At 34.5% G+C, this 27036-nt stretch overlaps 1 protein-coding gene across 4 annotated transcripts in view; it reads left to right on the forward strand.

The window, feature by feature from the left end:
* Window positions 1-1426: 1426 nt before the first annotated feature.
* SETD2 (SET domain containing 2, histone lysine methyltransferase) overlaps window positions 1427-27036 on the forward strand; it is a 118113-nt gene continuing 92503 nt past the window's right edge. For 3 of the 4 annotated variants that reach the window (XR_012470887.1, XR_012470888.1, XM_074197734.1), the window contains exons 1-3: window positions 1427-16470; window positions 20067-20198; window positions 23473-23601. Coding sequence is in view for 2 of the 4 variants with exons in the window: in XM_074197734.1 (XP_074053835.1) it covers window positions 11906-16470; window positions 20067-20198; window positions 23473-23601 (4826 nt within the window). In the remaining 2 variants the exon portion in view is untranslated. The remainder of the gene's footprint in view (window positions 16471-20066; window positions 20199-23472; window positions 23602-27036) is intronic. The other variant, XM_074197733.1, reaches the window with a different exon arrangement.

The following is a 27036-nucleotide window of genomic DNA, read 5'->3' on the forward strand; positions in this document are numbered from 1 at the left end:
ACCCCCACACACACAGACACATTTTTTTTTAATTGAGTTATTTTTAGTTGAGAACTTTTTAACATCACCTACATTTCTCATTGGATTCCTCTCCATCTCTTCCAGATTGTCATACTTGTAATTAAGAATGAAAAAAGAAGAAAGAAAATAAAGTTCTATAAAATCAACCAACATATTTTAAAAGTCTGATGTTATATGACACACTACTCATGCTATCTCACATCTGGCCAAGCTTGGTCATTATTATTTTTCAACATTTAGTTTTGATTATTTTTATTTCCATTTTACATTATGTATTACTTTCCTGGTTCTATGTAATCCCTATTTCATCATAGTAATGTTGTTCTTTTTATGATTGTCATTTTTTTTTTTTTAGGTTTTTGCAAGGCATTGGTTAAGTGGCCACACAGCTAGGTAATTATTAAATATCTTAGGTCAGATTTGAAATTAGGTACTCCTGACTCCAGGGCTGTTGTTCTATCCACTGCATCACCTAGCTGCCCCTGATTGTTAATTTTTAAGGTCAGAGATGACATCAGTCTTTTGTGCTATCAAATGCAAGTAAAAAATGTGACATAAGTTCTTTCAATGTAGTCTGATTTTTTTTTTGATTCATTACAGTAGTGATTTTTAGCATTGTCAATGCGCACCAACTTCCCTTTTTTGTTGTGCCTTTGTATATAGTAATTCTCTTTGCCTTCTCATGAAGCAGTAGATTTAAAACCTATCAAATCAAGCCACTTGTCTGTGCCCATTCACCTAAATGACTCGCTACCAAATTTCACTTTGGAATGACTATGTGAGGCCCTTTGTCATTCTTTGGTTAATCAAAGATAATAGAGTTGGCATGCTAGACTCTAAAGACATGGAGGTATTGGATCAGTTACATATACTCAGTAACATTGGTATTATATAATGGTGAAAGTTGTTCAGGAATTGAATAAAATTCATGCAACAAATATTTACTAAGTGTTTACCATTGGAGAACATTGTGCTGTGACCCCAGAGTAGAGCAGTAACACCAAATTTCAGCAATAGTTTAGGTAAAGTTCAAAGTCTTTTGTTGGTCCTGTTTGGAAATCCTGGCTTCTAGACTGCCAAGTGATAGTTTTTTTTTTTAATATTCCTTTTGGACCTACCTTGCTTAAAAAAAATCGGTATATGAAAAAATAGCATTATGCTGTTGTTTACTTAAAACTGGCAAAAGGGAAAGTTGTAAAATTTATTTACACCTTCAGAGTTGTAATATCCAGGAGAGGCAGCCAAGTGCAATAGAAAAAGTGCTGGATTTGAAGTTGGATGATCTGGGCTCCAATCTCTGCTCTGCTACTTACCTGTGTGTCTGGAGTGAGTCACTTCTCTTTGGGCCCTCATTTGACCAGATAGTAAAACCTAGGGGCTTGTTAGGTCCTTTCTGAGCCACTTCTGTCTCATTGATCATAAATTAGAAGAGGTGGGTGGGGGCTCTTAAATTTGCCTTGTTGCTGGAATTCTGACATCCTTCCCCTTAAAACTACCATTTCCAAGAAAAAAAAAATTTGTTTTTTAAAAACTATGAACTTGACAGCCACCCAGAATGAATTTTCCTATTTTCAAAAAAGGATAGAAAAAGGAGATGCTGGAGGTGGAGAGGTAGTAGCTAAGCTGCAGAATGCAGAAGTGGAATCGAGAGTGCCTGTAGAAGTTTGACCTTAGGGCAGCTAGGTGGCGTAGTGGATAAAGCACCGGCCTTGGAGTCAGGAGTACCTGAGTTCAAATCCGGTCTCAGACACTTAATAATTACCTAACTGTGTGGCCTTGGGCAAGCCACTTAACCCCATTTGCCTTGCAAAAAAAAAATCTAAAAAAAAAGTTTGACCTTAGCAAGGACCTCTTTATATGAATTAAAGAAGTGGAGGAAATATTAAGGGAAAAGAAGGGAATAGGAGAGTAAGATACTTTTGCACTTAGGCAGCCTGGCTTCTCTCTTTCTGGTTCTTGTCACTAGTTTTGTTCCTCAATACTTTATCTTACTAGAACTTTATGGATGTCTCCAAAGAAATGAACTTCCATCCAGTCTCAGAAATTATGCCTCTGTGGGAAGTACTCTATCTTTTCTAAGAATACCTTAATACAGTATTCTAGATTAGAATATTTCACTATGGTTGAATATTTGTGAAGGAAATTTTATTTTTGTTGGGCAAGAATTTGAAAACTTTTTGAGGACCAAGGTTATTTTCAGCAGTAATTATCTAATAGTAAGAATGTGTTCCAGGGAGAATACATACAGACCTAATCTCTTAGGTTGTTTTACATAGAAACACTGTAACCACAGAAAACTTTCACTTTTCTGTTGTTTCCCTTTTTTTGTCAGCAAGTTGTGTGTATGTTTAGAAGCATTTAACTATAACATTGTGACAATAACTCACCCCATTCATCCATCTATGTTAGGGTAAGTCCACAGGCAATTACTATGATTAAATAAAGGTGGATCAAAAAAATTGGCCAATTAGCACAATAGGTGTCTGATTGGGAAGGTCAGCTTCAAAGGAAAAGATCATAGCGTCAGATTTAGAGATTGAATTTTCACTGTTTTAAGCACCTGTTGTATTTCAGGCACCTTTAAGTGCAAGGAATACAAAGACAAAAAATGTCACCAGTCCTTACTCTTAGCATGCTTGTAGTAAATCAAGTGAGACAACTTATTTATATTTTTATACTTAAAGAAATACAAAGGGGGAAGCTAGGTGGTGCAGTGGATAGAGCACTGGCCCTAGAGTTGGGAGGAGCTGAGTTTGAGTGGGGAGGAGCTGAGTTCATATGAGGCCTTGGCACTTAAGAATTATCTAGCTGTGTAACTTTGGGCATGTTATTTAATACCATTGCCTTGTAAGATCCAAAAAAGAAAAAAAAGAAAGAAAGAAAAAGTAATTGCATTTGGGAAGATGGCTACCAGCTAGGAGCAATTGGGAGAGACCAGGGCTTGGAATAGGTATGACCATTCCCCTTCCCCTCATCCTATTTAAACTGCAGTGGTTCTGGCTACCACTAGGATTAAAAAAACAAAAACCTCTTGATTTTAAAGTTCTTTATAACTCCTTCCCTTTCTAATTTTTTAGACTTCTTATACTTCACTCTCTCCATATACACTGTGAACCAGGCACATCCATGTCTTACGTCTGGGAAATCTTCATTAGTTGTCCCTCATACTTGAAATACCTTCTCTCTTAATCTCTTCTTTTTGTTCTTTCTGCCATGCTTCAAGTTCCAGCTAAAATCCTGACTTCTGCAGGAATCCTTTTCTAATCCTTTTTTTTTTACTTGGTCTTTTATTTTTTCAGTTACTTGCAAAGATTTGTTTTTAACATTCTTCCATTTATGAGATGTATATTTTTCTACCACTCCCTTCTCCCCCCCCCCCATGGTAGCAAACAATCTGGCATAAATTATACATGTACAGAAATGTTTAACATTTCCACATTAGTCATGTTGTGAAAGAGGAATTAGAACTAAGGGGGGAAACCATGAAAAAGAAAGGGAAAAAAATAAGATAATTTTAAAAAGTGAATTTGAGAGAAATAAAAAGCCAAGAATTTCCACAGATTTAATGGGGAAAAAAATACAAAAGAAGGTGGCTTAGCCCTCCCAGATCTAAAATTATATTATAAAGCATCAGTCATCAAAATTGTCTGGTATTGCCTAAGAAATAGAGTGGTAGATCAATGGAATAGACTAGGTGCAATAGCAGGAAATGATTACAGTAATCAGCTATTTGGAATAAAAACTCTCTCTTTGATAAAAACTGGGGAAAATTGGAAGTTAGTATGGAAGAAACTTAGATTAGACCAACACCTCACACCAAGATAGGATCAAAATGAATACAGGACCTAGACATAAGAAACAATATCATAAGCAAACTAGAAGATCAAGGAGTAGTTTATGACCAAGGAAGAGATGGAGAACATCATTAAAAACAAACTAGATAATTTTGCTTATATTAAATTAAAAAGCTTTTGCACAGACAAAACCACTGTAACCAAGATCAAAAGAAGTAATAAATTGGAAAACAATTTTTACAACTAGTATTTCTGACAAAGGACTCATTTCTAAAATATACAGAGAACTGAGTCAAATTAAAAAAAAAAGCCATTCCTGAATTGACAAATGATCAAAGGATATGCAAAGGCAATTTACAGCTGAAGAAATCAAAGCGATCCATAGTCATATTGCTCTAAATCACTACTTATTAGAGAAATGCAAACTAAAGCATCTCTGAGATATACCACCTCACACCTCTCAGACTGGCCAGTATGACTAGAAAGGACAGTGAGCAATGTTGGAAGCGATGTGGGAAATCTGGGACACTAATACATTGTTGGTGGAGCTGTGAACTCATCCAACTTTTTTAGAGAGCAATGTGGAACTATGCCCAAAGGGCAACAAAAATGTGCATACCCTTTGATCCAGCAATACCATTACTGGGTCTATACCCTGAAGAGATTATGAAAAAGGGTAAAACATCACTTTATTTTTATTCATAGCAGCCCTGTTTGTGGTGGCAAAGAATTGGAAGTTAAGAAAATGTCCTTCAGGGGCGGCTAGGTGGCGTAATGGATAAAGCACCGGCCTTGGAGTCAGGAGTACCTGGGTTCAAATCCGGTCTCAGACACTTAATAATTACCTAGCTGTGTGGCCTTGGGCAAGCCACTTAACCCCATTTGCCTTGCAAAAACCTGAAAAAAAAGAGGGAAAAAAAAGAATATGTCCTTCAGTTGGGGAATGGTTTAACAACAAACTGGTATGTGTATGTCATGGGATGCTATTGTTCTATTAGAAACCAGATGGATGAGAATTCAGGGAAGCCTGGAAGGATTTGCATGAACTGATGCTGAGTGAGATGAGCAGAACCAGAAGAACATTGTACACCCTAACAGCAACATGGGGGTGATGATCGACCTTAATGGACTTGCTCATTCCATCAGTACTACAGTCAGACACAATTTTGGGATATCTGCCATGGAGAATACCATCTGTATCCTGAGAAAAAATTGTGGAGTTTGAACAAAGACCATAAACTATTACCTTTAATTAAAAAAAAATACTATCTTATGATGTAATTTTGCTATCTCTTATACTTTATTTTTCTTAAGGCTATGATTTCTCTCTCATTACATTCAACTGAGATCAATGTATACCATAGAAACAATGTAAAGACTAACAGACTGCCTTCTGTTAGGGATTGGGGTGGGGAGTGAGAAGTGAGATTGGGGGGGAATTGTAAAATTCAAAATAAATTTAATTTTAAAAAAAAAGGGAATTTGGTATGTTTTGCTCTGCATTCAGACTCTGAAAATTTTTTCTCTGGATGTGGGTGTTATTTTCCAATAACAGGTCTCAGGATTGGCCTTGATCACTGAATTACAGTTAATGTGTACAATGTTCTCTTGGTTCTACTCACTTCTCTCAGCTTCAGTTCAGGCAAGTCTTCCCAGGCTTTTCTAAAGTCTGGCTGCTCATGGTTTCTGACAGAACAATAGTACTCCATCACACTAATATATCACAGTTGTTCAACTATTTCCCAGTTGATGGGTATCCCTCATTTTTCATTTCTTTGCAACCACAAAAAAAGCTGCATGTCTCTTCCCCTTTTTTTAAAGTTCTCTGGTATACAGATCTTGTAATGATTTTGTGGAATAAAAGGGTATGCATAGTTTTATAGTCCTTTAGGCATAGTTGCAAATTCTACAGAAAGGTTAGATCATTCACAAGTCCATCCACAGAGCATTAATGCCCCAGTTTTCCCACATTCTCTTCAATAAGCATTTTCATTTTTTTGTCATCTTAACCAATATGATAGATATGAGGTGGTCTCTCAGAGTTGATTTAATTCACATTTCTCTAAATCAATAATGATTTGGAGCTGTTTTCATTTGACTAGATAGCTTTACTTTCTTCAACTGAAAACTTCCTGCTCAAATCAACATTTCTACATATGATCAATTAAACCTAACAGGAAGAGATAGAGAAATTTCTTTTAAAATAACTGTAGACAACATAAAATACATAAAAACTATCAAGGCAAATTTAGACTCTAATCCTCTTTTATTTTATTATTATTTAATCCTATTTTATTTATATATGCCCTCCACAATTATCTCCAGTTGTGTGAATGTATGTAGTTGTTTATACATTGTCCTCACTGTTAGCTATAAGTTCCTTGAAGGCAGGATCTACGTTTCACCTTTCTTTATAATCCCCAGCATTTGGTACAGTTCCTAGCACATAATACTGTCTCTGTAAATGCCCTTTAACTTGTTCTATTTTTGGCAGAGAATTCCAACAAATGTTTGAATAAATGAAGTCCCTATCTTTGCTTTATTGTCTCTCTACTGAGGCTATGATCTCTTTTCCAACACTTTTCATCTATTTGTTATTTCTTCCAGGTGGTTTGTAGTATAATATAATGATAAAGAAGAATTGTTTCCTTTCTCCATTATATTTCCCTGGTCTGGTTACTTTACTCTATATATAAGACTGACTCTACTGTTGTAACCCACATTGCTACTTTACCTGCCTTCCCTACACTGATTGTGTTTCTTTTTTTATAAAGTATATTTATTATACTTATTCAGAGTCATGGTATACCTACCCAGAGTTACAGATTTTTTCCTAACATGTTTCAGTATACACAGTGAGGTAAAATTTGTCTTCTTGTTAGAATCTCTACTTCCTCTTATTACCAGAATTTTGAAACTGGGTTTTACTGACTTCTATAATTTAATTTATTTAACTTTAAGAAATTGTTTTAAAACTTGGTTTACTTGATAAAGATAAGCAGCTACACATAAAATGATAAATGTACAGCAAGAGTGTTTTTTCCCTTCTCCCTCCAAAGTTTGTACTGCTTATTTCACTTCAAACTTTTTCATTGTATTAGATTTAGTTTTACATTTATTAGACTTAAAATCTCTGCAATGGTAGCATATATTTCATTCTTTGTATTTTTCTTACATTAGGTCTTCAATTTGATCAATGTTCAGTAAATATTGAAGGAGTTAAGTGCCAAAGTAGTCATGCAATAAATTTCAAAGACCTTCAGATGTGGGGGGGGGGGCTTATGAAAAGATTAATCCAGTTAACTAGCATTTATTAAGTTCCTAGTATGCTGGTGATAGAGATACAAAGATAGACAAAAAGTCCATTCTTTGTCTCAAATACCTTACAGTTGAATGAAGGAGACAATATGCAAACAACAGTGTACACAGGATCAATTGGAAATAATTTCAGAAGATAACTAACATTTTTTTTTGCAAGGCAATGGGGTTAAGTGATGTGCCCAAGATCACACAGCTAAGTAATTATTAAATATTTGAACATAGATTTGAACTCAGGTCCTCCTGACTCCTGGCTGGTGCTCTATCCACTTCGCCACCTAGCTGTCCCAAAAGATACTAACATTAAGAAGGACCCTGGGAAATGCACAAAATGGTTAAGAACTCCTGAATTAGATATCTGAAGTAGATGAATAATTAGAAATTCTTGCACTTTGGACAATTTCAGTTGATGGACAGAACAATAAATTATTTCAACCCACAGTATATTAACCAAAGACTGGATTGACCCATTCACAAGAGAATTGATCCCTTATCTCTGCAAGTATTAGTTGGAAATGTGAGTCTGATAGTCTCAGGAGAGAGGTGACTTGGAGATAGGATGCTAAGGGTGCTGACTAGGCCAAGATAGAAGGAAATGTGCTCTCTGCAGCAAAGCTTCATTTAGCTCTAAAGTCCTTGTCAGCTCAGGATCTTAATGCTCCTTTATATGGTGATGATACAATATTCTAAAAAGCATCTTTAGCAAACAGTTATGCTAACAGAACCCTGATAGTGATTTAAGTGATCTGCATAAAAGTGATAATTGAAACCAGTGAGGTTCACTAAAAGAAAAAATGTGAAGAGAAGAGACAATAGAAAGAGGAGGAGCCAACAGATACTGGAAGTGTCCAAAAAGGACAGCAGTTAGAGAGGTAGGAGAAAATCTTATTGGTAATATATGAGGTAACCTAAGAAAAGGAGTTTTTGGGAAGAAAATGATATCCTGTTACTTCTTAAAAACTCAGAAAAGTTTGCTTTAATTTTCCATTGCTGTTTATTATGATTTTATATAATTTCTTCTATTATTAGTAGTGCAATAAAATGTTTTACAGTGTCTAACCTAGGTAACTACATTGTAAACTTTTTAAAAACTTATCTTTATTTTCTTAAATTATTTCCCAGTCACATGAAATTTTTAATTATTAGTATTTAAATTTTTGAATTCTAATTCTCTTCCCCCTTGGACAAAGCAAGCACTTTGATTTTAATTATACTTATGAGGTCATGCAAAACATGAACATATTAGCCCTGTTGAAAATGAAAACACAAATAATAATTAAAAAATTAAAAGTATACTGAAATCTGCCTTTAGTTTATCACCTCTTTCTGTAGGTGGGTAATTTTCATCATGGGTCCTTTGGAATTGTCTTGATCAGAGGAGCTAAGTTACGTTGATCATGTGTAAAGTACTCCTTTTATTATGTGCAATGTTATGGTTCTTACTTCACTTTACTTGAGATCATATAATTCTTTCCAAGTTTTTCTGAAAGCATCTGGATTATCACTTCTTATAACAGTATTATTCCATCACAATCATGTATACCACAGCTTGTTCAGCCATTCTTCATTTGATGGATATCCCTTTGATTTTTAAATTTTTGTCACTACAAAAATAACTTCTGTGAATATTTTTGCATAAATATGTCCTTTCCTCCCCCTTTTTTTAATCCAGTAGTAGTATTGCTGCTATGTGGCACAGTGTATAGAATGTTGACCCAGTAGTCAGGAGGGCCAAATCTGACCTTAGATACTTGCTAACAACCTTATTTACCTCAGTTTTCTAATCTGTAAAATGAGTTGGAGAAGGAAGTGGCAAATCACTTCAATGTCTTTGCCAAGAAAACTCCAAATGGGATCATGAGGAGTCAGACATACCTGACAACATCAAATAGTATTGCTGGGTCAAAGGGTATGCAAAATTTTATAACCAAAGTGTTTTCCAGAATGATTGGACTAATTCTCATTTCCCAACAGCAGTAGATTGATGTCCCAATTGTTGCACATTCCTTCCAGAATCTGTCATTTTCTTTTTGGCCAGGTTAGCCAATTTGACAGTTGTGATTTGGTGTTTCAGAGTTGCTAAAATTTGCATTTCCAATCAGTAGTAAATTAGGACTTTTTTTCATATGACAGTTTTGGTTTCTTCTTTAGAGAATCACCTGTTCATATCCTTTCACAATTTATCATTTGGATAATGGCTTTTATTTTTTATAAATTTGATCTAGTTCCACATATATTTGAGGAATGAGACCTTTATCAAAGATATTTCTTGCAAAATTTTTTCCCAGTTTGCTATTTCCCTTCTAATTTTGGTTGCATTAGTTTTATTTGTGCAAAAGCCTTTTAATTTCATGTAATCAAAATTATTTATTTTGCTTCCTGAAATCTGCTGTTGTTTGGTTATTCTGTATCCATAAATCTGATAGGTACATTTTCCCATGGTCCTCTAATCTATTTATGAATCTCCCTTTTGTCTAAATCATTTATCCATTTTGATCTTATCTTGGTGTATATACAGTGTGAGATGTCGGTCTATACCAAGTTTCTTCCAATTTTCCTAGCATACATTGTAAGCTCTTGGAGGAACTGTATAATAATTTCCTTGTCTCACACAGTGTGCTTAATTAGTTATTGAATGGACAAGATTGTTAATACCAAAGCATGTTTAATACTTAAATGAAAATTTGTAGTTGGTACAGCAATATATTATTAAAAACACATGATACCTACACTTGCAATTGTTTTAGACTGACGAAAGATTTTTCATTGGTTTAGTGGTTGGTATTTATATTCAGTGATAGGTCAAATAGACCAAATAGTGATAAGGTCTCTGGTGTACTATGTGCTTAATTGTGTAGAATGTAATCTTCTGTACATTGTCATGGCATCAAGTTTCACAGAAATATTTCAAAGTAATAGATTTTAAATCATGATTAGAACAGAGGCATGTTCTATTTAGATTGCACATTTCAAAACTATGTTTCTTGTGTAGTCCTCTAGGGTAAAAGGGAATAATAAACAACTCAAGCATTGCCTACTTCAGTTTCTAAAAAGTCTCAAATATTTAAAAGACTGTTTTTTTTCTGTTTTCTTTTACATGTGTTCTTGGCTGGATTACAATAGAGAAGAAGAAAATGAGGTACGTACAGTTGATTCACTTTTTTTAGGTTTGTGGATAGGCTTGCTATTGTATTTTAGTATCCAATTAAATTTGGACACAGGCTGCAAAAATAAACCTACTTTTATAAGGAATTGCTGTGGATTTAACATAAATGAAGGATAATTTTGCCTAGTTTTACCTTGATCTTTCAGTAATGCTTAGATCTCAGGGATTCTGATCTTTTATTTTCTTCTCAATTATTAGCATTGATATAAAATTATTAAATAGTCCTATGAAAATGAATATGGGGATAAACTGGCATAATAAAGCAATGTCAGAAACTGTCTAGGGCTTGCTGTCTTTATAAATTTATTTGTGATTAGGCAAATGAGCATTCACAGGTAAAGAGGAAATACATTAGGTCTTAAGGAAATGAACAAGATTGTTAAAAAACACAGAAAGATGGAGCACCAAAGTTATTATAGTTTCCCCACATTTGTTTTCTTTCAAGAGTTGTATTACCAGTCGGTGCAATTTGGGGCAGTCTTTAAGATTGTCTTTTTTTTTTTTGGTACACAAATGAAGCCACCATAATGAAAATGGGAAGAACACTTGATTAGGTCCTTTAGGAAGTCTGGTTGTAGTTGTGGCTGCCAGTGCCAGTTATGGCACCCAGGGAAAATTCCTGGATTTCAGTTTTTCTCTCCCTGTAAAATGAAGGTATTGAATTAGATTATCTCTTTAAGATCCAATAAAATGTATATTATGGTTTATCTCAGAGGGAAAGTAACCCTTTTCTGATTTATTGTATTAACTAGCTTTGGGTCTTGATAGTTTTATTTTAATTGCATTAATCATAATTTAAAAAGGATTTTACTTGACTTAACTTTTTGCTTTTTTCTGTGAAGTAGATCCTGAGGAATATTTGTGATAAAACTTTTGAAATGCCATCATTTTGGCTTCATTTTCTCGGGCGAATTTCAAGGTTAGAATGAATAGAATTTTGTTGTGAGGTGCAGGAAATTCCACTTGTCAAGTTCCTTGGAGCCATGGCTTGTTACCCCTTTCTTCTCTCTCTATACCTCAGTACTTGGCCTACTTGTACCCTTGGGTTTGAATCCTGTTTCTGCTATGTACTACCTGTGCAACCTTGGGCAAGTCACTTAACCTCTTGAGCCTCAGTTTCCTCATCTATAAAATGAAGGGTTGAACTGGATAACCTCTAAAATACTTTCAAGCTCTGAACCTGTGATCATGTGATCTGTTCTCCTACTTGGTTCTTCTAGTGTTTTCTTTTCTATATGGTATACAAGTTTCTGCTTCTCCCTCTACCCTGTTGTTTCTGAGAAAGCATGCTACCCTTTTCAGATTTTCTAAGGAAAACAGAAACTTGCCTTCTCCACTTATGCTAACATCTGGGCCTATTGTCTGTAGCACTGTCATCCCCTAGAACTCCCTCCTAGAATTAGCAGCCAAGCTACCTTCATCTCTTTCCTGTATCTAAGCTCTCACTCCTGTTGTACCTTTTGCAAGTTTTCCTCACTAGAGGGAGCCCTCATCAATTCTACCTACTTCCTCATGTTGTTCTCTTTTACCCAATTCTCCAGAGTTCCCCTAAAGTAGTGGTTTTCCAGGATTTTATAACTCTTAATTGTATGATGTAAAAAAAAGTATGCATTTAATCATAATTCTCACAATAATTAAGAAAGTCATTTTCTCAAACATTAAAAGGCTTTTGGGTTTTTGTTCACCGTCCATTGAAAATTCACCTCAAGCAGCCCAGTTTAAAGGAACTGTTGTAGTAATGACTACTTGTTTTTGTTCAATACAGGGAAAGATTGAAAATGTGCAGAAAATGGGTTTCATCAAAGGTCCAATGTTCAAAGGTGTTGCATCTAGTCGATTTCTGCCTAAAGGCACCAAGACAAAGGTGAACCTGGAGGAGCAAGGGCGACAGAAGGTTTCATTCAGCTTCAGCCTTACAAAGAAAACTTTACAAAACAGGTTTCTAACTGCACTTGGAAATGATAAGCAAAATGACACTCCAAACTCCCCAGCTATTCCCCTTCAAGCAGATTTTGTTCCCAAAATTAAAATGGACCCTGGAGATACTTCAGCTATTACAGAAGAATCTTCCCCACCAAAACCAAAGGTGGAATTGGGCAAAATTCATTTTAAGAAACATTTGCTTCATGTTACATCTAAGCCTCTAGTAACTGCTGTCACATCAGTAGCAACATCACCACCTCTTTCCATAATACCATCACCAGTAGTAACAGAGTCAGTAGTGGCAGAGTCACCACCACAGTCACCCCCTCCACCACCCTTAGCTCTACAAGTTAGAACACCATCACCACCAGCACCAATATCAGTAACAACAGCCTTGCCACAAATACCAACATCAGTACCAGTGGGGACATCCTTACAATCCCCACCAATAGATGTAGCAATTAGAGCGTCAAAAGAGTCTTTAAATATAGAATCTTTAGAATTGGACACTAAACAAGATACATGTTCTTCTGAACTAATAGATATAGTATCTCAGAATGTGTCTGAGAAAGTGGATATATCTCCACTAAAAGAAGATTCCCATATTGGGAAAGAAGAAGAAACTCCAGATAGTTCAAAGAGTTCTCTGTGTTCTAAAAAAACAAGTACTAAAAAGAAATTTTCACAATCTGAAGGCATGTTTCTTGGTTCAGAATCAGATGAAGATTCTGTACAGACTTCCTCAAGTCAACGGTCACATGATTTAAAGAATTCAGCAAGTGTGGAAAAGGAAAGAGATTCAAAAAAGAACTTAGTTACTTTAAAAGGTGAAGATTTAGGGAAATCTTCAAGGTCTAAAACTGAGAGAGATGACAAGCATTTTAGTTATTCAAAACTAGATCGAGATTCTCGATATTTGTCTTCCCGTTCTAGATCAGAGAGAGAGAGAAGGAGAAGTAGGTCTCGTTCTAGATCTGACAGAGGATCTAGAACTAGTTCTTATTCCCGGTCAGAACGCTCACATTATTATGAGTCTGAACGAAGGTATCATAGGAGCTCCCCTTATAGAGAGAGGCCACGATATTCCCGTTCCTATGCAGATAATAGGATGAGAGAAAGCTCTGATTCAGAAGAGGAATACAAGAAGATCTATTCCAGGTCTAGTGACTCTAGACGTACATCTTCTCATTCTTCATTTTACAGAGACTCAAGGACATCAACTTACTCTAAATCTGATCGGGACAACAAAATTGAATCCTTCCACATGGATGCAGAGAAAAGAGGAAAATATTCCTCAAAACCAGAAAGAGAATCAAAAAGGACTTCAGAAAATGAATTAATGAAAAGATGTTGCTCTCCCCCTAATGAGGTGGGATGTCGGAGGGGTGCATCTTATTCCAAACATGATAGTAATGCTTCCCGTAATAAGTCTGTTCCTTGGAAGAATCCACAAAAGCCTGATAAAATTAAAAGTTCTTTCTGTTGTATAGAATCAACTGAGGAAATTAAACATCAGTCTCATTCTTTAAATTTACAGACTACTTGTTCGAAATCTAATGAATTAAGAATGGTTGTAAAAATTCCTGAAAGAGATAAAACTATATCTCCATCTTCAGCACATCAATTAAATGATTCACCTACTTTTAAAAAGCTAGGTGAATCTTCTATTTTCAAGCCTGAACTTTTGGAAAATGATAGCCATGATAGTATTAAGGAAGTAGACACTTTATCTAAAGGGAAACTTGATCATTTAAGAACTTATTGTCCCACAGAATTAGATATAAATGGATCTCCTGGGGAGATATCTGACTTAGCAACTTTCTGTGTCTCTAAAACTGAGGATATTTTTACATCTTCGGATGATAGTATAAATAGATCAGAGGTATCTCCTTTGATAAAAACTAATAAATCATGCGTATTACCATCAAATGGATTTCAAAGTATAAATAGGTCTAAAGAAAAGGATTTAGATGATTCTTCTATACAGCACAGTGAGTTAAATAGCTCACTTAAGGAAATGGATCCTTCACCTTCACAAGATAAACTTGGATCTTTTCCAACTATAACTTTAGATTATTCTAAAACAGTTAAAGAATCAGTTGATTTGAAAGTTTCTTACTGTAAAACCAAAGATTTGGACTCTTGTAATACTTTAGATGACAGTAGCCCTCATTTGTATCAACTTGAAACTGAAAATATTGAGCCTCCAATTATGAAGGTTATTCCAAACAGTTTTATGATCCAAGATTCAGAGTTACAGTCAGTAATAAGTGACAATAAAAGCTGCAAGAATCTTCATTCATTACAGCCCACAGCTGAAGAACCTGAACAAAACAGGGTAAAGTCAACTAAACCTTGTGATTCAAATTCGCCTGTAGGAAGTTCAACTGGTGGTTCTGTGTGTAGCCTTACATTAGGAATCAAAGTTAACAATCCACCTATTAATGAAAACACAGAAGGGAGATTACCTCTTGGTTTGGATACTGTCCTACAAAACCAAAGCACAGAATTTATCAAAAAAACAGGAATAGAAATTATAGAATTGGATGAACAGCAAACAAATCCTGAAAAAGGGAAAAGAATTGTATCCTGGAAGAGTAGACATAACAGTGGCCTGCCTATGGAATGTTCAGAAACAGAGGAGGAGGTACAAGAGCAAGCAAATGTTACACTTACTAGTGGAAGAGAGAGAGTTGCTGTATTCACAGAAGAGTCATTTAACAAACAAGAAGGAAGTAGAAACATATTTATTTCGGAGTCTCTTTTGTCATCTTGTGATAGGAGTGGAACTGTAGAAGGAGGAGATAGTATTGCTCATACCCCTAAATGTGATAGTAGTGGCAATGCATCAGAGTTTGTTTCTCCCATTCATGGTGATTATTCTGATTCTTCACATAGCACAAGTGATGAAAGTGATTCAGAGGATACAGATTCTGATGACAGCAGTATTCCAAGGAACCGTCTCCAATCTGTTGTTGTTGTGCCAAAGAATTCTACTCTGCCTACGGAAGAAATCAGTCCTTGTTCATCTCAGAGTAGCCAAGTTAATAGGCACTATTCTGACCATTGGGAAGATGACAGACCAGAATCAGGCAAATCTTATGAAGAAAGATTTGAGGGAATGATGAGCAAAAATTGTTCTCAAACTGAGAAATTCTCTCTTCCTAAAGGAGCAGATAAAAGTCCAGAAATTCCTTTTATGGAGCCAAGCAGAAAACAGATGGAGAATCTTGATCTACAAGCTGTTCAGCCTCAGAGTGATGGGGTTGATAGTACAAGTCAGGCAGAAGTTGTATCTGATACAATTAGTCTGAAAAGTATAGAAGAAAGAACGGCATCTAAAGAGTCATTGATCATAACTAAACCCATCTTAAGGCAGCAAGAAGAACTACCAGTTTATTCTTCTGATGGTTTTGAAGGTGTCTTAATGAAATCTCGGCAACAAAATAATTTTCCCAATAGACCAGACAGTAGATTGGGAAAAGCAGATTCAGATAATTTTTCTTCCTCAGGGGATTTCTCTAGAGTGGATGGTTTCCATTCAGCAGAAGACCTTGGCAATCTGGGTTGGGATTTTTCTCAACCAGAAAAACCCAGTACCACTTACCAGCAGCCTGATAGCAGCTATGGAGTATATGCTGTTTACAACTATCAGCAAAATGCAGAACAGTACCGTGGTAGTACACATAATTACTGGCAAGGCAATGGCTATTGGGATCCAAGATTGGCCAGTAGACCTTCTGGGATTACATATGATAGAGTACAAGGACATATACCAGATTCTTTAACAAATGACCATGAAGAAGATGAGGAAAACTGGGATGATCCTCGCAGACCTCATTTTTCCAATCAGTCTGGTAAATTTCTTGTACACCTTCATAAAGAAAAAGGATCTGTGCAAGCACATGAAATAAGTAGCAATTCCATTAAGGACCTTTCAATTATAAATGAAAAGAAAGTTCCTCCAAAGAACCTGGAAAAGGGTGATATGAAAGATCGAGGACCTCCGAAGAAAAGACGGCAGGAATTGGAAAGTGACTCAGAAAGTGATTCTGATATGCAGGAGAGGAAAAAAGTGAGAGTGGAGGTAGAGCAATTGGAAATGTTTCCCTCTGGTTCAGGATTGGTTGGTCCACTATGTGTTATGGATGACTTCAGGGACCCACAGCGTTGGAAGGAATGTGCCAGGCAAGGGAAAATGCCTTGTTATTTTGACCTTATTGAAGAAAATGTATACTTAACAGAAAGGTAAGTAACACAGCAGGTACTCTGTAACAATTTGTTTAATTTTTACATTTGCAAAGTTTGGAAGCTTTTTGTTTTTTTTCTTAAAAGCTTACAAACTTAAAACTGGCCCTTATTTTTCATTGCAAGGCATAAGAATTACTTAGTTCTATTTTGATTTAACTACATTGTGAGAACATGTCCATTCTAGGCCTGGGCCATTTATTTTCATGTGTAAGTTACTAGATTGGAAACATTTTTTCTTAGCAATTTATGTCAGTCCCCCACCCCACCCCCAAGATTCTTCTCTTGTACTCCTGAATGAAGTATGCACTTAAATTTTTGGAAATTGATCTTTACAATTCTTTAAGAAATACAAGAACTTTTATAATTTTCTTTAACCGTGTCACTTGTCAGAATTTGCAAAAGTTAGAATATATTAGGAACAGAAATGCCCAACAGCTTATTGCCTTACAAATTCATTGTAGCAAGTAACTCAGTCATAGATTTTATATATATATATATACATATATATATAAAATCTGAATTAGCAAAAATATGAAAGTACTTCTAGATCCATTGAAAATTCTCAATATGGCTGCCTCTTGGTTTTAAAAGATGTATTAGCTTTCTTTAAAATAATTTTAATTTTTATGTCATACAAAAGAATCTTCTGTTTTATTTTAATTATCCTATACAATAATTACCTTTAATCTTTAAAGTTGAACTCTGCAGTATTCAAAGATAGCTGCATATTAGGATTAATTAGGAGCCTCACAAAATTATTCCATTTTTGAGTCAAAAATAACAAATAGATTGGTAAATGTGTAAGATAACTGAGATGTGTTTTTTTTCCACCCATTTTTGATAGGCCTGGATAAATTGAAACTGTCAGATGGAAGAATAAGTATTATTGCAATTTGAGCATCTTTAATGGACCAGTGACAGCTCTCTTTGGAGCCCTAAAATCAGTTGTGAAATCTTAAGAATTAGAGATTAATTTTGTTCAACTCCCACTTGGTGAAAAATCTTGACAACCATTCAATTTCTGCTTAAATTCCCCTAGTGCAAGAGAGCTCATTAGCTCTTAGGGCAGCCTGTTCTTCATTTGTGTAGTTTTTTCATTAAGTTCTTTTGTAAATCAAAATCTGCCCTTTTAAAAGTTATATACATTAAGGGGCGGCTAGGTGGCGTAGTGGATAAAGCACTGGCCTTGGAGTCAGGAGTACCTGGGTTCAAATCCAGTCTCAGACACTTAATAATTACCTAGCTGTGTGGCCTTGGGCAAGCCACTTAACCCCCATTTGCCCTGCAAAAACCTAAAAACAAAAAACAAAAAAAAACTTATATACATTGCTCCTGATATTGCCCTTTGAAATAATATGAAATGAATCCGCTCCCTTCTTATATGACAGAAGCCTTTCAGATATTCAAATCATGTCTTCTAAGTCTTCTTTTTTGCACCCTAAACATAGCTAGTTTCTTCAGTTCCTCATGATTTCCAGACAGAACCTTCACTACATTGGTTATTGTACCTTCGGATAATAGTTCACTTTGTGTAATCTGTTTTAAAATGTGACACTGGATCTGAAATAATCATTCAGATTTTCGGCCATTGCAAATACAGTAAAAGAAATTGTTTCCTCTGAGCTAGATGCAAATTTCTAATTTGACTTAAGTTTATGTTAGGCTTATTTTTTAAAAACTATATGTCTCTCAGTTGAAAATTCAGGAGCTTCTACCTTCAAAGATGATAATAATTAATATGAGTAACACCCTTATACTGTTACCAAATGGCACTAAATTTGATTGGAATTTTAGTGGGTATCATTTCCATTATGACTTCTGTTAACATAGTATTAGTAGAAACCACGGAGATCATATAGTTCAACCCTTTAACGATTCTTAAAAATCCTATCTATGGTAACCTGGGAAAGTAATTAGCTATTTTTTGGTTGAAGGTCTTCAACGACAGAATTTATCCTTCAGATAAATTTTTGAATTGATTGAGTAGTTATTCTTTATGTTGAGCTTAAATTAGTTTCTCTGTATTTTATAATCAGTGAATCATTTCCTTCCTGGGCCAACAGAGATATAATACCACTTTTACAAGATGAACCTTCTAAATACTTTGTCAATTACATCACATCTCTCAAGATCCTCAGATCCTATAATGGCTAAACATCCTTTGAGTTTAGCCTGGTTGACATTATCTGGATGTGTACTATGTTCGTCTCTTCATTATTTATCTAGACCTGCACATGATTTTTCAGTAGTATTGTAGTTCTCTTACTATGAATACAGAATTCTACTATAAACTCAGCCTAAAATCTCATTAGTTTATTTGGCTGAGAAGTCATGTTCTTGACTCATTTTGAACTCCTAAGTCTTTTTCATATAAATCGTTTGCTAACCTAATTTCCCCCTATTTGTTACTTCCATAGTTGATTTCTTTGAACCCAAGTGCAGGACTTGATATTATTGGGATATTGAGAGATAGCTCCATATTTCAGATAGCCCATTTAAGATTAGCAAATAATATAATGGAACAATAATTTCTGAAGTTACTATTTTTGAAAGTTTTTATACCAGTTACACTATTTAGATGCTTTATTAAGATAAGAACCACTGCTCAAACAAAACAAGAAAAAGAGACAGACTAGAATTAAAGGATTAGAGTGAAACTGTTTTCTTCTGTTTTGTCAGTGAGGAGGAGTATCATTCTATCCCTTTTTATGGAGATAGTTTTATTGTTACTGAAAATGAAGTTATCATCAAACATGACTAAGGTATAGTAAGGATCATATTTCTAGAAGTCATATAACTCATCCTCAATAATGGGAGAGATTTATATTCTTAATATTTCCTTTTAAGGATCCTGGTAGAGTTGAAATAATAGGCAGATATCACACTTGTAGTTGAATATACATTTGCTTCCCTTCAATGAGTTTTACACATGTGATTGAATGAATTCCCTTTTTGTTTGGTTTATTTCTATACCTGGCACAGCTTAACACAGGAGTATGATGACTACTATGTTACACCAAATTTCTGTCTTTATTTATCATTTTTTGTTTTGTTAGGCACCAGTGGGTTTTGAAGGAATAAAGAAGGAATTCCCAATAACAAAGGGATCAATAAAAAGTTAATACTTAACTGCATATTCTATATTTTCTACTTATTTTATGACTTGCACCTCTTTCCCTCTGCCCATGTAACCATTTTTTATCCATTACAACACTTGAATCTGAAACTTGATGTAGCTGATCCTTAATTAGCCCCCTGAATCTGGCAATTCCAACCTTTCTTATTTCCTCCTGAGCCTAGCCTGAGTCTGTTCAGTGATTTGAGTTACTCAGAGTGAAGTCCTAACAGACCTGGAGGGAAGGAATCAAGCTCTAGGGGTTTCAAGATAATAATCCTGAATTTGTACCATTACTTAGCAGGATCTTGGTTGACTAAAAGTCATATTGTTTTGAATTCTTATTGTTAATAGAGATTTTTTTCTCATTTAAAAAGCAAAAAAATACATAATCTTATTTAAGGCTAAGTTTGACATAGAGATATCAGTTATTTCATTTGCTCTTAGTTAACCCATTTTTAAAAATTTTACTTATTAGAAAGAAGAATAAATCCCATCGGGATATCAAGCGAATGCAATGTGAGTGTACACCTGTTTCTAAAGATGATAGAGCTCAAGGAGAAATAGCTTGTGGGGAAGATTGTCTCAATCGTCTCCTCATGATAGAATGGTAAATATAATTTTTATTTGGAATACTAGATTTTTTTCAGTTGTTTTATTATATTCTGTTCCTGTACTTTAATATTTTGTCTGCTGTCAGATCACTGTCGTCAGTACAGTTGTCTGTAGAGACTGTCATTATTTGTAATAGGGCCATAAAGAAAGTTCTCTTGTGATGGATGGTTTTCTGGAATTTCAGATGATCCTGATTGGAACAGGGTGAATATCTTAGTGGATTTTTTAAATTTGTTTTGCTCTTTTAAATCTCTTTTGTCATTTGCTATCTTTTCTAGGTATTCTGAAGTAGTTTAATCATTTGACAATATGATAGAATTATTTTATTAAAATAATTTACAGATAACAAAAACTTGAGGCCTACAGAGTTTGTGACCTTAAGGAACACAGTGAAGAAGTGGCAGCTCGGGAAAAAAGGGAAAAGTTACAGTAGACATTTCCATTATGTGACAGAATTGACCAAAAGTTTGAGATTGTATTGTTTAGATATTTATCAATAAATTACATTGGGATAAGAATTAGACTGTATCAAGGCTTATTAACGTTTATCTTTTCTTTTGTAACTAGAGTTTAGCACTGCTTAATAAATGTTTACGCTACAGTACCATCTCTGATCCCTATTGACTGGGTCAGACCTATAGGCCACTTTCTTAAGATAAGATGCAGATAAAGTATTACTCTTCATTAGTATAAATAATTTCCTTATCTAGGGGATCTGGATACCTGTAAAATAACAGTCCAATCCCTATCCTTAACAGAATGATGTTTTCAGTAGTGAAAGGAGAAAAGTTGCTGTTGTATCTTTGTAGACACTTACATTTGACCTTTTCTAATAGATTCATGGCATATTTGTTCATAATATAATGGCAATTCTAGTAAAGGATCTGGATGTAGATTTATGAATTACGTAGAAGTGGTGAAGTAAGAGTTGTTTTAAAACATGGGCAGTAGACATATTTTTTTTACACATTGTGTTTACTCAACTGAGATGAGACTGGTAAAAAAAATTGAGAGTCTGGCTTCTTATTGTCTGTCTCAGATAAGATTTTCAAAATTGCCATGTTTTCTAGTGTTATTCTCTGTTAAGATCTTTTTCTTTACCATCCTTTATACTCATTTCATTATGCATGCTTAATGCCCTTTTTACATTGATAACTAGACTTCATATTTTTTAATACAAATATTTAATGTCTTCAGCAATTAATGCTAGAAGCGTGAATGGGGGCCTACCTTTAAATATGACTTCTTTACCTCAAATGGAAATTAATGAAGTGTTCATTAGATCTCTGTTTCTGATATACCTATTTATTTGGGAGGGGGAAGATTATTTTTAATATGAAGAGGTGATCTGGCAACTGATAACTATATGTATATTTGATCTTATATAGTGTAAGATTAAAAGACAGTTTCACAACAAAATCTGTGATGGGTAGATAATATGAACATATTTATAGATGAGGAAACAGTCTTAGTATGGGTTTTGTTCAAGATCATACAATTGATGTCTTCTTTGTCCAGAACTCAAGTCAAGCACTCTCTAAAAGAAATGTGCATTTATGTAAATTTTTCTAAAGTTGTATATGCACAACAATGTTAAAACAGAGTAGGTATTTTTAGTGCCCCTTTTACAGATAAGGAAACAAATGCTCAGGGAAATCAGGTGACTTGTCCAGGGTTATAGAACTGGTAAGTATCATAGCATGGAACTTGAATGCAGGTCTTCAGGCTCCAAAATCAATTTTCTTTTTTATTATGTAACCTGTTACCTTTACAGGGAAAAAAGGGTAAAGAGGCTATGTTTTTCTTTTTTTTTTAAGATACTGTATTCCTTCTGATTAGTTTCAAGGTATAATACTCAAATATGCTAATTTTCATATTAATCCTTCTCAAGATGAGTTGGAGAGGTAGGAGTGTGTGTTATTCTGGTTTTCACTTTTCCAATTAAGAAATGAAGAAATCTTCATAAAGACACAACAAAAGCAAATAATTAGAATTGGTCTTCTTGCCTTTGGTCCCTCTCTTTATTAGTCTTTTCTGCCAGATGAATATATCTAAAGCTTTCCTTTGGTCTTATCATTTGCCTTCTTAAAAACCTTTTTATTATTAGAATAATATTCAAATTCTTTATCCTGATTGTCAAAGCCCTCTATACTTATTCTGCATTTCCAGCTTTATTCCTAATTACTCTTCATCCTTAATTATCCAGCTCAAATACTTCTGTGAAACCTTTTCCTCTTCACCTCAACCTAAAGTGAGTTCTGTTCTTCATACTATTTTAGACAGCTATTTTTTATAACTTCTCTTTTATAGTCTGGATATGATATTTTCATCTCATTGTTAAATATTTTCTGTATTTTCCTTCTATATTGAAAGTAAATTACTTGAAAATAGGTACTAGTTCTTCAACTTTTTTTGTCCTTCCCTGGGACCCAAGTTATTGCTTGATATTTAATTTGGATCATTCCTTCTAGGAATGAAGAGGAAGAAGAAAAGACTCTTGTCATTAGTTTGTATCCACTCTGAGCAAACAGCCTTTTTTAAAATTTTTTTTTGAATTTTACAATTTTTCCCCCATCTTGCTTTCCTCCCCCTCCCCCCACAGAAGGCAATCTGATAGTCTTTATATTGTTTCCATGCTATACATTGATCAAAATTGAATGCAAATAGACATTCTTAATCAACTGGCCTGTGTTTATGAAGCTAGTCTTCTCCTCAAATATTGATATTTGAATATCAGTTGAATATCTCAAATGACCCAAACTAATGGGAAACAGGTTGGATGGGGATTATGGAAAATAATAAATGGTACAAGGTAATAAACATCATCTTGATTCAGGCTTACCAAGTTAACCTATATGTATATGTTATGAGATAGGAAACTATTGTCCACATTTTGAGAACATTGTGAATAATTAGTATTACTGCATTTATGGAAAATGACTAAAATGACAATAATCAAACTCATCATCCATATGTAGAGAAAAGAGAACACTAGAAGTAGAAGTCTTCATTTACCCCTAGATTTGAAATTTAAAAGTGTGACCACAATCGGATTATTTAACTCCTCTGATGCCTAGTTTCCTCATTTATTATGCGGGGATACTCCTATATTACACAAAGTTATTATGAAAAAGTATAAACTGTTCTCTAAGTGAAAACTGTGGCTTGTAGGTATACATGGAATGTTATATGAATGATGTATCTAAAAGTCAAACTGACCATTTTGAGTTACTTTATGATAGTTAATTTTAACTACCATCTAATTTCAGTTCTTCCCGGTGTCCAAATGGAGATTATTGTTCAAATAGACGATTCCAGAGAAAACAACATGCAGATGTGGAAGTGATATTAACTGAAAAGAAAGGCTGGGGTCTGAGAGCTGCCAAAGATCTCCCATCGTAAGCCATCTATTCTTTTTCAAACCAACTTTCCCTTTATAGGCTTTGTTACCTGGACATGTAAGGTATAGAAAAATGAATTTTCTGCTGTAAGGATTAGTAAATATCCAGTTAATAAAAGTTGTCTAATAAATTGAAAAAAATGGTTCTATTTGAGGGGCAGTTTCTTAGAATGTTTGCAATTACAAAACATCTTTTTTAATATGTCAAAATGTATATACATATACTTTTTTTTACTGTTAAGATACTGTTTACTTTGTTTTTTAGTTTTTGCAAGGCAATGGGGTTAAGTGGCTTGCCCAAGGCCACACAGCTAGGTAATTATTAAATGTGTGAGGCTGCATTTGAACTCAGGTACTTCTGACTCCAGGGCTGGTGCTCTATCCACTATGCCACCTAGCTGCCCCTGTTTATTTTGTTTTGAATTGACTTATCCATTTTTTTTCCTCCTCTTCATGAGATTGTTTAAAAAAAATATTCCAGAATCTTTTTATACTGTGTATCAACAATGTAGGGCTAGTTAGATGAGCTTATTATGCAGCAGCAGAGGAAGCAAATTTTCCTGTTACATATCCTTGAATATAACTTAAGAACCTTTAGATAAATTCATCTGGCAGAAAAGACTAGTAAAGAGAGGTATATGGAGTTGAATAGAAAGTGGAAGAAAAACAGATAAGAATGGAGAATTTGAAAGGACTGTAATATCTACAGTAGTCTTTAAATTTTTTCAAAGATCCCTTTGCTTTCCATCTTGATTTGTAGTAAGTAGCTTATTATGTAGCAGAGGAAGCAAATTTTCTTGTATATGCCTTGTGTCCTTGAATGTAACTTAAGAACCTAAGAAAACTTTACCACTGCACATCCAAGGTTTTTCTTAAAGAATACTCCTTGCACTTAACCCCATTTGCCTTGCAAAAAACCTAATAATATTAAATTAATTTTAAAAAAAAGAATATTCCTTGGATGTTGTGTGATGTTTTACTTTAAATCTTATTTTCTCACAACCTACATTTATTTGAAGAACCAGTATTGTATAATGGTCACTTTAAAAACTAATCAACCTGAAATTTACTTTTCAAAGAAAATAAGAGGAAGACTATAGGGGTAGAAAAATATCCCATAAAAACAAAGTTTTTGTTTTTAAGGCTGTGCTTATAAATTTTATTGGTTATTAGGAGAAGTCTGATTCTCAAGATTCTATCTATAATCCTTTGTCTCTTTTTGTAAACCCTCTTCCTTGACAATATCATCCCATGCTATCAACTAACATTTCTCTGCATATGACTTCCAAATACCCTCCCTCTAACCTTGACCTTTCTGAGTGATAGATCTGTTTTTCCTATGTTTATTAGTCACACCAGATGTCTTGTTGGAGGTTCAAATGAAATATGTCTGAAAGGAAACATGTAACTTCTTTAACTGTATTTCAAAATATCTTTGTTTCTCCCTTTTTTATAATATTTTATGACTATATGACTTAAAACCCTTTATTATTCTGAATTCATCTTTCAAATATAATGAATCATGTTCATTTGATTTAGTTTGCCTTTCTGTTGCCAGTGATATAATTGAAGTTCTCATGACTTCTCTCCTGGAATTATTAGTTCCTTACTTCCTTTTGATCTTTCTGTATATTGTTATCAGATGAACCTTCCTATAGCCCATCACTCCTTCGCTCAAAACACTTTCTGACTTCCCAACCTAGTATTGAAGGTACTCCATAAATTTGTCTTACTTTGGATGTTATATTAATGATTATTTTATAGCTCTCATTTCAGTTCCCCCCCCACCACCACCTTTGTGACAAATAAAAACAAAGGCAAGTACCTGATAGATTCTATCAGGCAATGTGTATATTACATTGTTTTAGTAGTCCCCTGCCTCTCTTGCTGTATCCATGTGTATATATTTGTTTATCCTAGGGAGGGAAAGGAAGGCATAGTCACTGGAAGTTATGTAGGGCCTCCCTTGGTTTTCCATTTATTTAAGGTTGGATTTTGTGTTTTAATCTTTTTTGTTTGTTGTTGCCCTCTTCTATATTGTTCTCTTGATTCTGCTTATTGTACCTTGTATATATTGATGAAAATCTTCTCATGTTTCTCTGAATTTTCTCTTATTGTTTATTATTTTATAATAGTATTCCATTATATTTATATATATTTGTCATCTTTTTCTGCCTTTTGCCAATTGATGGACCTTCATTTTCTGTTCTTGGCTATTAACAAAGAAAGTTTCTATAAATATTTTAGTATATCCTTGTACCTTTATTTCTTTGATATCCTTGGGGGAGATATATGTCTGGTATCAAAAGCACTGAGTCTCAGGATATGATATGTGTAACGCTATCCTACCAGTCACCCAGGCTTGCAACTTTGATTTGTCACTCCTCCTTTCTCCCCACCCCCGTCATTTTCAGTCTATTTTACATTTGAAACCTCTCTCTTTCTCTTTCTCTCTCTCTCTCTCTCTCTCTCTCTCTCTCTCTCTCTCTATATATATATATATATATATATATATATATATATATATATACATACACACACACACACACATTCTTTTGATCACACAGGCCCTCATCACCTGCACAATAGATGGTTGCTAATTTATCTCTATGTCAAAACATTCTTCTGTCAGCTTTTAACTTGATCTTTTTTTTTTGTTTGTTTGTTTTTTAGATTTTTCAAGGCAATGGGGTTAAAGTGGCTTGCCCAAGGCCACACAGCTAGGCAATTATTAAGTGTCTGAGGCCGGATTTGATCTGTACTCCTGACTCCAAGGCCAGTGCTCTATCCACTGCTCCACCTAGCTGCCCTTAACTTGATCTTCTTAAAGCATAATTCTGATTTTCACCAAATTTCAGTGACTCCTGTTGCCTCTGATATCAAATATAAAATGGCATTCAAAATTCTTGATAACCTGACCTCCTCTTGCTTTCCCATTTTCTTATACCTTATTTATTTCCATGTACTCTGTGCCTGAATGACACTAAATGAGATGCTCTTCTTCCAAGTCCTGGCATTTTCACTGGTTGTGCCCCATTCCTGGAATTCTTTTTCTCCTGGTTTTCCTGACTTCCTTCAGGTCTTTGCTAAAATTTCATCTTCAACAAGAAGTCTTTCTTAATCCCCTTTAATATTAATAGTTCAATTCTTATTTTAATTACCTCCAGTTTATTCTCTGAATATCATGTATGTAGTTGTTTGCTTGTTATAGTCTGAATGTTTAGCTCTGGATATGACACTTAATCATTCTTTATTGACTAATTGATAGAGCAGTGCCAAATTGATATTTTTCTTGCTTAATTTCAAATTAGTATTCAGAATAATTTTATCACAGATGTGACAATGTGTTTATATGGTTCCATAGACCTTCCAACATTGATTGCTTCTATCTTTTGTTAACCAATTGACATTGTGTGAAATGAAACCCGAGTTG

This window comes from Macrotis lagotis, chromosome 8 (genome assembly GCF_037893015.1).
Source record: "Macrotis lagotis isolate mMagLag1 chromosome 8, bilby.v1.9.chrom.fasta, whole genome shotgun sequence".
Classification (NCBI taxonomy): domain Eukaryota; kingdom Metazoa; phylum Chordata; class Mammalia; order Peramelemorphia; family Peramelidae; genus Macrotis; species Macrotis lagotis.